Below are 14,982 nucleotides of genomic sequence, written 5' to 3'. Positions count from 1 at the left end.
TACATCTTCTCATGCACGCGCGCCGATGATTCCGACTTTTAACATGTCCATATTCCGGTATTCGCTAGATTTAGTCATGCCATGTCTTTCTCGGTTTCCTTTTATTTCTGCATCCATCAAAATTGCAGTTTTTTCGCTGTCCATTCGCTCTACACGTTCAAATCAATGCAGAGCTCTTTTCTCGATTTTGACGATAATGCTTATCTCAGCCGTACATAACGGATCTCAACATTTGTGCATCTATCGTACGTAGTTTTACCACACATTCGCCTGAGAGATCGCATTTCAACAGCATTCAGCCTACTTTCATCCCTGTTTTCCAAGTCCATACTTTGCTCCCATACACCACTCCTGTTCCTGGTCTTCTGACCTGCTATGGTGTAAAGAAAAACAAAAAATAAAAATGATAGTAAAAAAACTGAAGTATTTTTTATCCTGGCTCGTTTTGTAAGTTTTTTTATTTAGTCCTTTTTTAGAAAAATTGCAAACCTCTGCTATAGACAATGATACTACAAAATTTTGAGGAACAGTGTTTGACCTTTAGATTGTGAAAGCTATTATTGCTGATTCAAAGCGGTCAATAGTGATGTTATATTATTATGAGGAATTTCTTGAACAATGCTATTTTGAGTTTGTCCAAAACCACTTGGACACCTGAAAACTCAGCACCTTAAAGATTCAGCACGGACTGTTGAATCATCCAGCTTTCTGAACCAACCTACCTCTAGTTATGTCGGTTTGAAGAGCAGTCAGGTAGCTGAACATTTTTTCGTTAGAGATCGACATTTTTCACATCAGTGAAACTATTTTTAAGAGGCAAATACTCCTACAGTAAAATATGTATGACCATGTTTATGTATAAAATAGATAAATTATAACTATAGGTACTTACTTATCATCATGAAAAATTTAAGAATTAAGACTAGAGCATTTAAATATTTTTACTATATATTATGACTTAAGTGTTGTGTACATTCAAATATCACCTCATTTTACCACGAATAAAAAAATAGTTTTTCATTTGTTTGAAATAAACGATAAAACAAATATAAACTGTTTTTGAGTTAAACAGTTCCGATAAAATAAATAAAATCAGATCTAAATTTGTTGCAGTAGAGAGAATAGATAGCAGTGGCGAATGGTGATTTTATTTACAGGTAAGCTGTAAACAAAAAACATATATTTGTACTTACATATGAGGTAGGTACATAATATAATGTAAGTAATATAAACTATAAATTAATATTTTTCTGTGGTTCTGTGTGATACAACAACTCTCATCCATGAAATCAACTCAAACGATTTCGTGACATATTATATTATAAAGATATATTATCCATTACTTTGACACATAACTCATTAAAGAATAAATAAAAAATAGCACTATGAATTCAGTCGATATTAGGTATTCAATTAAAATGTCAACTGGCCGAATTGTTCTAGAAATTAAAAGTGTTAAAAACGGCCGCGTTGAGCGCCATATGTCCTACATAATGACGCATGAAAGTAATTATGGTCTATGACAAAAGTACCATCTCAAAGAAAAATAGCCCTTGGGAAACAATGTTTGAAATGCTGTTTTCCAAATCAAGAATCTTCAAATAATTTGTGTAATCTGCAAGTCTAGAAGTCTAGGAAAAAAAACCGCACTGGGGTTAATACGTTCAAAATATAGTAGACTTATTTGTATGAAAAAATAAGCTGGAATAATCGGCTAGTTTCTTGGCTCACCGCAGGCGCTGGGCGCGCTTTATAAAAATATATATTTATATTAGGAGGAAAATACAAACAGTGGAAATGATTTAAAATAAATGCTAATTATTTATTTGTTTTTCTGTAAATAAAGTTACAATAAAACATTATTATGGTTAGTCAAAGATGATGGTAAGCTGCGCATAATCGCTTCAATACACGGTTCGCCCCTGATAGATAGACACATTCTTTAAAAATAAATTAAACATAAATGCACACTGCAAATAAATCATGTTTTCGTAATATCAGCATATGTTAATTTGGTTTTTCTTTTCTTTTTCTTTTCTTTTCTTTTCATGGTCATGTCATACCATATTTATATGCTATAAACTTTTTAATAATTAAAAAAAAGAATGGTCCACGCTCAGACGCTGAAGTCTTTGTAGGCATTTACTTTTTCATATTACTTTTCCACCACATGCTAAGAATTTATTCAAATGATTTAGAGAACAAGTGGGTTTTAAGTTTCTTCCGAAATATCACTTCACTCTCACAGTTTCAAATTTCTGCTGGGAGAGCATTCCATGCCGTAGGGCCTGCGACCGCAAATGCACGTTCGCCGAATTTAGTGCGCTGTTTGCGTAGAGGTATACGTGGAGACTTCAGTCTTTGTAGGCATTTTTTCCAATTTACAATATACTTATTTTAAGATGCATTGTTCCAAATTGTTTTTTTGTAATTATATTTCTATGTAAATAATATATGTATGGAAAATAAAACATTTTTGAGAAGATAATATGGAATTCTAGGCATTTACAGGGCTTATGACCTGTCGTTAGCTGGTTTAAGTGGTCATTTTAGACACTGATTAACATTTACTATTTTGCCCATCTTTAAACATCCACATATCCTCAACTCTTCTGTTTTTAGACTTTGCTTATTTATTTATTAACTAATAATACAATTTAAATGGTTTTAATATTACGATATAAGAATGGTAAAAACCTTATTTCATAAAAGAAGAGAAGCATTGAAAATCGTTAGGGACATTGAAACAAGATCTGGGCCGCGATTATGAACGGCTATCTTCATCGGTATATACTGAGACGGTCTAAACTAATGTCGATATTTATGCATGAACGTGTGTATATTTGATTGGAAATTCAAAGAATCTTCGTCGGTTACCGGTAATTGAATATATTTAGAAAAAAAAAATGTAAAATAATTATGTTTTTAATACAGAAAACATAATTTTACTTTGTAGATAAAATTTATGATAAAATTTAACTTTCCATCAAAATACGTACCCTGGACAATTTTTTTAGTGCTCGTTTAAATCGTTGTAAACGATAAAAAAAGTACAGACATTGTTTCGAGTTAAAAATACGACAAAAACGGGTCATTAGAGAATTAAGGCCATAGTTTGTTATTTCCTTATCGATGAAAAGTAATTAATTGTTTCTCAACCTACACGTAAGAATATGGAATTTTACTTGTCTCAGTAATGATGGCCTTTCGATTTTACCATTTAATTTGCTGAAAATGTATATGGAGTCAATATTTGTCTTATGTTCTTGTAGATTATAAATATTTTACATCGACTCTATATCCGAATAAGAATAATTACCTCTCTAGTCCAAGCACCCACGCTACTTTTCGAAGCAAAATTTATGCGATTCACATAGAATATAGACCAGACCACGGAGGCAAATTCTAGAAGAGGGTGTCTAGTAGATGTATCGATTCAGCCGGATGAATCTACCCCCGTTTATAAAGGTTTCAGCTCTTTTACTTCATAAAAGTCAACAGATAGAAGAGTTGAGGAAATGTGGATGTTTACACATGGGCAAAATGGTAAATGTTAGATTGTGTAAAATGCCATTTTAAACCAGCAAACGACAGGTCATAAGCCCTGTTAATGCCTAGACTTTCATATTTACGTCTCAATAATGTTTCCTTTTGGTTGCAACAAATTTAGATCTGAACAACTCCCCAGGGAGGAAATCCAGCCTGTCTGAAAACATTTGGACAAACTCAAAACATTGTTGAAATATAAACAGTATTAGATGTAAGACGCTTTACTCGAGTTGAAATTTATATCTCTAGTTTGTAAACGAAACTAATACTTGCTGCAGCACCATTTTGAATTGAGAAGCCTAAGATAATCCCTTATAAAAGTAATAAATAATTCTTGATTTATGTAAACTGATTTTAAGAGCACAAACAATCGATTGAATTTCCTTCTCTTATAATTGTATGGTAAATTAAGCAACAGAGTAATAATATTTGGCATTTATTTTATTATATTTCCTCGTATGACTGGGAGAGAAAAAAACATTTGATATCTTGTTCGAGTTTTTTAAAACTTTTCCGATAAATTTATCTCGACGCTTTTCTTGGACCAAATGCTTATTTTTTATTTTTTTTATTTATTTCTTAAGTTAGCTTATATTAAAACTAATATTAACTATTATGTACATTTACATCTTCTATATATGTATATATTTACATTTCCTTACAGTAACTTATACATTTATTTTTAAATTCTTTCAGACACTTTTCATTCTTCATACATTCAGGCATCTCATCATACATTTCTAAACCCTTATACATCAAACAATTTTGCGACTCAGTTCTTTTCAATAATGGTAGTCTTATTTTATCCTTTTGTCTAGTAGCATATTCATGACAATTTTTGTTTAAGACAACTTTATTCTTAAAATATTTTGGTAATTTATCGTGAAAAATTTTATGTATAAATATCAACATATTAAATTTAATTCTCCTTCTTACAGATAACCATTTTAGTTCATCTCTCATTTTTTTGATCAAATCGGTGTATGTTTTTTTGTGTTTAAACAGTTCTATGTAATGATGTTTTAAATTTGAGGGTTTTACTTGCTCACCCGGCAAAATCCAAAATTTAAAAAATGTTAGATGAAACTATTTATTTATTTAATGTACAAAATACACATCTTTATCATTGAGCACAATTATATATTTTTTAAGTCCCTACATGTTAGAAAATTCCGTGTTAAGTCGGGACTTTTCTATATTTAAATCAAAAACACTTATTAACATATTAAACACTATACAAAATAATCAAAACAATATACAAAATGATAATAAAAAATGTAGTTTGACATACGCAAAAATACTTTTATATTTGAAAATTAATTATTTGAGGTTCTGAAATTCAATCATAAACAAGTACTTAGGCATCTATTTATGTAAATCGAAACACAAAAATAATAATGTAAACGTACATATTTAATTTGGACTAAATACAATAATTGGTATCAAACTTTCGATTGTGTTTATAAATAAATATAATATATAAAATATATATAAACGAGCATGTACTCAAATCTAGCAATAGCAAAGAATTGCCAGATTCAGCTATTTGTTTATATTTTCTAGCGTTATTATACCTCTACGCAAACAGCGCACTAAATTCGGCGAACGTGCATTTGCGGTCGCAGGCCCTACGGCATGGAATGCTCTCCCAGCAGAAATCCGAAACTGTGAGAATGAAGTGATATTTCTGAAGAAACTTAAAACCCACTTGTTCTCTAAATCATTTGAATAAATTCTTAGCATGTGGTGGAAAAGTAATATGAAAAAGTACATTATTTTTCTTAAATTAAAAGTTAAAATTAAATTTATATCTTTATATAATCACTTTGTAAAGCGCCCTTGAGGTATTATATTACGAAAATGGCGTTATATAAGTTATCCATAATAATTATTATTATTATTTAATGCAATATTATTATGTAGTGAAATTATTCGTAATGAAAGAGCTAATGCAATCATTTTGGTTCGTTTATTTAAGATCTTAGATCATTTTAGTTGAGAAGTTAAATGATACTTCACAGATAAGTTTAGAAACCTTTACCTGTTTTCTCTCGTACCTCTTATTCCGATACTTCGTTATGGTTATTGACATTATTAAGGGTCCTTGGAGACTCTTTTTCATATTAATTCCAACAAGATTTGGAGCCTGAAATACCTCCCTTGAAAGCGTTCTAACTCTTGCGCTGTTAAACCTAACGTAAGCGTTTTTCTTTTTTTGACAATTTTATCAAACAACATTCATTTTATCAATTTATTACAACAGAGGTAGACAGCAATCGTGTTCGTCTATTTGATACTTAAACGACTTTTTAAACGGATTGTCATATCTGTCGAATTGTATATATGTATACGACCTTTCAGATAAAAAAAAGTTGGTAATACAAATATTTACTAACATTCAATGAATTGGTTATTTTATTAAACTGTCGCATGTTAACTCAGGCAAATATTTTGGCATATTGAGTCGATACTAACGATGTTTTCCTTCTTCTGTCAGTAATTCGTTTGTTCGCAGTGAAATAAAATTCTGGAAGTTGGCCAATACGTTTCATCTTACTTATAAGTTCGCCTCTTCTATTTCATACTTTTACGATGCGGACTTTTCAGAATACGGAGGGTTGTAAAAATCCATACTTAAAACAAAATGTATCGAAAAACGCACCATCATAGTTGGAAAATTAAGAAATTAAGTGTTTACTAAAATTGTGCTTTAAAATGTTTTAAAAAACCATTTTTAAAATACTCGTGGCGAAGTAAAGATTAGCTTAAAAAATACTTTTTAAATCTTGGAAAATAATTATATTAGGTGGCAGCATGAGTTAACTAAGTGTTTACTAAAGATAAACTTAGAAAATACTTTTTAAATCTTGGAAAATAATTATATTAGGTATGAGCATGAGGAAATTAAGTGTTTACTAAAATTGTATTTCAAAATGTTTAAAAAAGCCATTTTTAAAATACTCGAAGCAAAGTAGAGGTTAGCTTAGAAAATACTTTTTAAATCTTGGAAAATGATTATATTTGGTGTGAGCATAAGTTGTGTTTGTTTTTTTCTGAATTTAAAATAATCAATAGTATAAAAAAAATACTAAAGATTTAACTTTATTCGAAAGGAAATTTTCTGATCTCTTAGATATTGTGTTTGCTTTAACCAAACAATTTATTTATTCATTTGATTACAAACCCTAAAAATAGAATGTCAAGTAAACGGAATGAGCATGAGCAATAACTACATAAACTTTTCAATAAATTTAGCTCTATTGATATCTTTTGCTGTTCAATATTCTAATTTAAATAAATACTTTTATTTATGATAGAATAATTTATCAAATCATTTAGCCATTTTGTGTTCATTTATTGTATACTCGCTATCACTATGTAGTTTTAAATTACTATATTTGTGTATTTTTATAGTGTTAAAACCCGCTAGGGCATTTAAATTAAATGAGATAAATTCTCTAAAGTACACCGTTATGCCGCACTCTCTTGCTTGCTTGATTTAACTTTAGTGTTTAGGTTAAATATTTGTTTATAATTTTGTTTATGTGATTTTTCTAATAGATAAATAAATAAAAATGAAGTAAATATTCAGTTCAAAATTTCTTTCGGATACCATCTCAAGAATACATTTCGACATAAAAAATGCGCGAAAGCGAGACGTACGCGTCGAGCGAGCGTCTCTTTTTCTATTTTCTGCTCTCTGTTTGCGTACCTCTAGGACAATGTCTAAATCCATTGTCCCACCATCTTAATTTATGTTCATCTGAGGACGTTACAATTCTGGAATGGAAAATATTGTATTTGCTTTTTGTAAACGCTACTTAGAGATTATACGGTTACGTTAATTTTCAACCATGAAATTTTTATTTCAGTCACGTGATTTTAATTTCGTTTTTTTCAGGCTGTTGAGTATCTTAAAAAGAGAACTCCTGCCCGGGCTGTGTTCATGATAGCGGCTGTGTGGCTTATGTCAGCACTTATCTGCATACCCCCGTTGCTGGGGTGGAGGGCGAAAAGGATAGAAGAGGAATTCCCGAAATGCAAGGTAAGAATATTTTTATAAGGATCTTTGGTATCAGAGTTTATTTATTTAAGTACAGAAGGATGTTTGAATTGTAATTTTAAAACTCGAAGATTTTAAAAATGAAAATAAATGATTTTTTCCTATTTAACATTCGAAAAACATGACGGACATTTAAAAGTAAAATAAAATTTGAAATGTCAAAAAAAAATATCGTTTGGAGTTTGCTAAACACATTTGTAGGGTCCATAGTCCATAGTCGATGACACACACGTGTTAAATTGGTTCACCTGAAGAAGACTAATGACCGACGTGCAATGTCATCATTTTCTATCGAATCCAATACAACTTATAATACAACTCTTGCAATATTGCACATAAAGCCGAGATCGTCGCCCTGCAGTACATTCACATCGTCTCCACCATGAAAAAATGAACTACAAAGGAATCTGGTCTATAAAGAGACCACAAGACGCAGCCAACATCAGTCAGTCCGTTCAGTTAATCAGCCTAACATGTTCAGTGGAGTTCACTCAGCTTTAACATATAGTTCAAGTGCAGTCTCTTCAACCCATCATCGACGTAACACTCGTCCGACATAATTCATTATTTATTCTTCATGTAATAAATAAACATCAAACAGCAACCTTCTGTCTTCTCTATCAATCTCTAACTGGGGTAGGAGCTCCAACCAAACTCTCAACTACTTAATCCTACACATTTTTCAAATAAAAATTAATTTACTTTTGAAAATTTTACAAACGATGAAAAAAGAAAATACAATGAATAGTGTTAAAATATTTGAAATGAAAAAAACAGCAAATAACTATTCTTATAATATTAAAAATTCAATTTATTTAAGCAAAAAATCTAATAATTAAATATATTATGTTTCCTTAAACTCAATGTCAAACCCCTCCCACCTTTTTCTGAAATTCTGAACCACACCAACTTACCCCCCCTGTGTACATTTTTAACATTTTTTATATATTTTTTTTAAAGGAATAACCCGCTAAGCCTCTATTTTAAGGCTTGTCAGCAGGTGGGATAGAGGGGATATAAAAAAAGGTAGGGACAAATACATCACAACACCCAGACCAATTAAGAAAAATATATTTGTTGGATTTTTTTCTTGCAACTGGCGGGAATCGAACCCACGACGCCAGTTTCAAAGTTGGCTGTCTAACCAACTGCGCCACGGCGCTTGTTTATTATCAACCCTAAACATACAATTTTCTGTGGTGTTGTTTGTGATCAACACTATTTTCAGGAGGTGATTTTTACATTTTTTTAAGAATAAAAGCGGCCTAGCCATTTTCAGCAGAACATAGAATCGATCATTCTAGACCCGGTACCACAAATATTTCATTTACTGACTGTTTTTTTCATAACTACGTCCAATTTGCACTATTGCACCATCGATGAAGTGAGGTTAGATGCATTGTTGTCATAATAAACAAATTATGATTGTATCGACAAACATCGGTAAATCTCTCACCGTAAGCGGTAAAAATCATGCATGAATAAATGTATTTTAAAATGCAGATTTCTTCCCGCTAGTTTTAGTAATAGTTTTATGGCGTGAAATTTGAACCGGAATGCATTTTTCCCATAAAGAATAGTGCTTCCTAAGCAAAATAATACGCCGTATAATGTTGATACAGCAAAGGTTATTGTATCACATGGCTCCTGAAGCCGTAAATATTTCTAGTCTTTCTGAACCATGCATAAATCCACTTTTACGAGATTTTCTCTCAGTGAAAAAGAGAGATATTTATTATGAGTGTACGTATAGTCGTTCTTATAATATAAATATATATAAGTGCAGCGAATGGTGATAAAGTGGAAGCTATATAAACAAATAAATTATGTTGATTTATTTCTGTTAATTTTAAATGGAAGAGAGGATAGATAGGGATGAGAAAAGATGATAAAACACCATTTTAGTTTGTCTTTGCAAATATACCTTGCTTCTTCTACATTAATACATTTTCTCATGAAAGCACGATTATTTTGACTTTTAACATGTATTAAAATTGTTGAAAACTCCCGAGTTCTGATCACGAGACAGTTTGTATTATTTCCTCTTCTTCTTTTTTTCCGCTTTTACCGGAGATTGACGACCTTCGTTCTGGATCCATCACGATCTTGGCCAGTCTAATCAGCGCTTTTGCATCCGGCACACTGAGCCACTGTCTAAGATTTCTGAGCCATGATGATCTTTTCCGTCCCATACTCCGCCTGTCCTCTATCTTTCCTTCCATAGTAGTTGAATAAAGGCGTATTTCTCATTGTAAAATATGTGACCAAAGTATGAGTTGAATTTAAGTTTGTTATCAAAAAGTATCCCAATTGCAATTGCAAATATCCAAGTTGCTGTACATGATCGGCAGTATCAGTTATAATAGCAGTGTCACCAGCCTATCTTATATTATTGATTTATTAACCATTTATTTTAATTCCTATGTCAACATCTTGCAAGGTTTCTATCAATACAAATTTGGAGTATAAGTGAAAAAACATTAGCGAAAGTATGCAACCCTGCCTTACACCGTTCAGCATATGTATGTTATCATCTATAAGTTCATTTATACGGATGTGTGCAGATTGGTTCCAATAGAGGTTATAGATAATCCTTATGTCTTTTCCATCCAAGACCAAAGACGGTCTAGAAACTTATCATGTCGTACATTATCGATTGCCTTCTCATAGTCGATAAACACATGTAGACATCTCTTTGTTGATCAAGACATTTTTTAGTGAGCATTTAAATATAAAAAAGGGCATCGCTTGTGCCAAAACCTCTACGAAAACCAAATTGCGTCTCACTTTTATGCAAATCAATCTTTTTCCAAAGCCAATTGTGCAAGAAAAGATGCTTTAAAGCGTGACTCATTAAACTAATCTGTTATCGTTACATGACTTAGCATTTAGTTTTTTAGTAGTGTGATGAATTTTGATTTTAATCATTCTGATGGTATCTGTCTTGTATCAAATATTTTGTTTAAAATTTTAAGAAGATCAACGCCGCTTAAATTCAAGTGTTTTAAAATAGTTCCCTATTTTAGGTCCAGACCTGTTGCTTTGCCATGTTTTATAAGTGTGATTTATAATTGTATGATAAATTGATAATTGAATTTATCATTATCATAATGAATCAATATTTAGAAGAGGTTGAAAACCATGAAATACTTTAAAAAATTGGAGATGTAAGATGTAATCCGTTTTCACTTTCATCTGTCAGTGCCTGGAACTGGAGTGGGTAAGGGGGGGGGGCTTAAGATAATATGCAAAGACAACTCTCCTTATATTTCTTTATGTGGCCTGTGGCATTACCAACATTAAAATGAATGCATTATTTGAGAAACTTTATTTTATTTTCTTTTATTTTATTCAGAAAACATACAGTCATACAAAACAAGTATTAAAAACAACAATTTTTTAAAATAAAAGACCAATTAAGTTTTCATTAATTAAAAAGATAAAAACATTAAATGTGACAAAAAAAATAAAATAAATAAGAATTTTAAGTGAGAAAAGAATAATTGTTGACATTTGCGTTTTCCATGGAGGTAATAAATAAAAATACCGGATGTACACTCCGAACCATCCACGCACACACATGAACGCACATATAAAATATACACAAACATATACATTACATGCGGCACATATACATAGCATAAACCACTCAAGATGCACATTCAGCAACTATCCCAAATAATCTACCCCATGAAGAAATTTTCTGTACAAATGCAACGTGCAGTTAAAAATGCACATCAATACTGAGTCCGTTATAATTTCTACAGGTACGTCTGATGAATGAATTCGAGGTATAATTGTGATAAATTTTATTACCAACTAACGAAACAATCGTTTTCGAAAGACCTTTTTTTGAAAACGAAAATAATGAATGAAAACATTAATTATAATGGTTTATGTAAACACTAGGAGAATCTTAAAAATATTTTATCTGTAGAGTAGGTTAAATCCGATATTCCTCCTAAGTTATTTCTTATTCCGTAGTATTATACCTAGGGCATTAAAAAAAAATTGCAGCAATACCAACAAATCAAGAATAAATGATGTTCGCTATTTCTAAATAACTGCGTTATCTTTTTTTAAATGTTTTTTTTTTTTTGCTTAAGTATCTAAAGTATAATGAATCGCATCGTTTTTATATAGTACAATGCATAAAACTGTAAAAATAAAATGTTATTATATTATTTTTTAAATTTTCCTACAGAACACTGTTATGTTTAATGTATTTATGTTCATATTGCTCATGCTTATAACAAGCATTTGTGCCGTGTACACGAATAAAATAAAATAAAAAAACAAAATCAATGAAATAATATTAGTGATTTTACCCTAATTATTAAGCTTCTTAGACTAAATTCTGGAGTTCGGTCGTTGTTTAAGTGATATTTATTATTAAAGGACTTGATTCAAATCATTTTCTTTGATAATTTGAGAACTTTTGGTAATCTTTTCATCTTGAATTAAATAAGAATATTATGTGGAATTAATTGAGTTGAGAATTATTTTGGTTTATTAAGTTCCGGGGAAAGTGATATTTTAAGTATTTCGGAAAGTTTCCGAAAGCAAAGTACGGTAATAAAAGCCAATAAAATGTTTTATGTATCAAAGAAGAAGATTTATTAAACTCTTCCATAATTTGTGAAATAAATAATGATTCCGACTTAAAAAGTTTCATTTATATTAATACTATTAATAAAGTATAATTTTGTTTTAAACTTCTGAAAATTATTAATTTATTTTCGCATTTCTTAATGGTGGTCTTTTAAAATATTTCGATGCACTGAACGCTATTTTTTTATCCTCAGTATTTTTTTTGATTTATATATATAGATTTGCGATTATGATTCTTTTTAAATTATTTTTTGTAAAATTGGGAAAATAACATTTTTTTTTTATAAATTGCATTCTAAATTTATGGGTGAAAAACTTCAATAATAAAAAATAAAAACCGATGTACACGGTGATAAAAGTTTTTATTTAAATTATTAAAATGCATCCAGAAATAAAAGAAGATAAATAACTTTTAAAAAGATTTTCACGATTGAGAAATATTAGAAATAATTGTCGGGTGAATCGGGTTGTAGTCCCGTGGCTAGGTTTGAGTTTCACTCTACCCCAGTTTGATTCCCTTTTTCTAATACTGAGTTATTTAGAGCTCGTTAAAAATGATCCTCAAAATTGAATATTTAGGTAAATTCTAAGAAAGAAAATATTCAATTTTTTCTAAAAAATTTATTTATTTATATCTCTAAACAAAAAAGTAAAAAAATAAATAAAATCTAATTTAATTTCAGTACTGTAAAAAGTGTTTGGTGTTAACAAAAGTTGTGTCCATTTTTTTGCAGATTAAAAAATGAGGATCTAAAATAAAAATAAAATGGTTTAAGTCATTCAAAAGAAAATTTTCTGCCTACCGCGAATTTGTTTTTAGGTAACATATATTATTATTTTTTATTTCGACCCTTTCAAATGTAATGTCAAGCAGACAAAAGTATATAAAGAAAAATCTTTTGTCCACTTGTTCTATTTATTTGGAAAAAAAATGGACACAACTTATGATAATACCCAAATAAAACCAAAAAATTAGTTAATAATTTTTTTTCCTGCACTTTTTTACACCAAATAAGTCAATTATTCATAGAGTCTTTACAGGTCACTGCACAAATATCGCGAGCAGCTTCGCCAGTTGTTTTGTTTCCCAGATTGACCGTGAACAGAAGAAGGTGTCGAAAATGCTCACTTTCGTCCACTTAACATTCCATTTTGAAGGCTTGTAACCAACAGTATTTTGAGTTTGTCAAAATTTTTGGACACAAGGGCTGGATTCAACTCAGTTAATTCAACTGGTTAATACTAACATATTACAACAAAGATGAAGAATATTTAAGAGAAAGTAATAAGGTAATATAGAAGTCAAGGCATCTACAGGGCTTATGACCTGTCATTGGCTGGTTGAAGTTATATATTACCTTCTCTAAAATGTTTTTCATCTCATTTGTAACGTCTTTATATTAACAACTCCCTGGAGAGTCAAATCCAAATTTGTTTTCAAAAAGTTGGACATACTCAAAATATTCTTGATAAATCCACCTGGTCCATGAAGAAGTATATAAATTTAAAAAAAAACATTCAGGCGTCGCCTAGTATGTCGGTGAAATAATTCAATTAGAAGAATTTCACCCGCATTATTAAAGGTTTCATCTCTTTAACTTCACAAACATCAACAGTTAAAATAATTAAAGACATAAAGATGTTCAAATATGGGCTGAATGGTAAATGTTAAACATTGTGTAAAGTGGCCAATTAAACCAGCCAATGATAGGTCATAAGCCCTGTAGATGCTTGTATTCAAGTTCAGTAGTATGTGTAACGTTAAAAAAAATACAGTATCTCGTAGAACAGAAAAATTTTTTTTGAATGACGGATGGCTTGTTCTTATTTGTTTTATTTTAAATTTTGTAAAAACGGACACATCTTATGTTGACATCTAATGTCCATAATATTATGTAGGTAGTACATGTAAATATTATAAAACAGCAGTTTTATATAGAAAACACGCTTACAGATTATAAAAATTATAAATCAATATTTGCACAGCTAATTTTGACGCTGTCTTCAAACATTTGGATCTTCTGAAACTATAAAATAAAAATATGATCTTTATAGTTTGTAGATACTTATTTTAACAAGGGCGGCAAAGGGTAAAATTATATTCGAGATTTAAATATTCAAAATATAAAATAACCCTACTTACTTTCCATTTATATGCTTAACACACTAGGGTGACCATCCTCGGAATAAATTGATATTCTAAAATGGTTTTACGGCAAATAATCGCTACTTTTAACGTTACGGTATAAATGTATGATAATATCTGCTCCTACACATTTATACCTCCCAAATGACACCCTCACGGATTTGTTGTGAAGCTTTCTATCAAATTTATACAAAACAACACAACGTTATTTTTAAAAGAGATATTAATGATCAGAATATGGTCCTTTGATCGTGACGTTGTCTTACGGATATGAGGAGCAAGGTTCGAACCACGCTCTGCGACAACTTTTTTGTGCAAAATAATGCAAAATGCAAAATAATGCAAAATAATGACATTTCATAGAACAAAACAACCAATTTCCTTCGAGTACCGAGCAATACAAAACTCTGAAGTTGATGTAATTAAGTCTATCCATGATTTAGGATTTGTTTTGGACTATAAAATGACATACGTACAACAGGCATATAGATAATAAAGTTAATTACTTGGCTTCATTAACAGAATACCCTCTGATTTTACTAATGTCCGCACTATCAAAATTCTTTATTGTTCAACTGTTCGCCTTCTTCTAGAATATGCTTACGCGGTCTGG

General features: G+C 30.4%; 1 protein-coding gene across 1 annotated transcript in view; it reads left to right on the top strand.

Moving 5' to 3' along the window:
- Positions 1 to 9,130, top strand: part of Octalpha2R (alpha2-adrenergic-like octopamine receptor) — a 31,542-nt gene extending 22,412 nt beyond the window's left edge. The window contains 2 exon segments of the mRNA XM_088233699.1: positions 7,451 to 7,594; positions 9,116 to 9,130. Coding sequence (XP_088089825.1) covers positions 7,451 to 7,594; positions 9,116 to 9,130 — 159 coding nt within the window.
- The last annotated feature ends 5,852 nt before the right edge of the window (positions 9,131 to 14,982 follow it).

The sequence above is a fragment of the Micrasema longulum genome, unplaced genomic scaffold (genome assembly GCF_059751315.1).
Source record: "Micrasema longulum isolate JH-2025_06_02 unplaced genomic scaffold, ASM5975131v1 h1tg001142l, whole genome shotgun sequence".
In the NCBI taxonomy this organism is placed as follows: Eukaryota; Metazoa; Arthropoda; class Insecta; order Trichoptera; family Brachycentridae; genus Micrasema; species Micrasema longulum.
The sequence above is the reverse complement of the archived record's forward strand: the minus strand, read 5'-3'. Positions and strand labels throughout refer to the sequence as shown.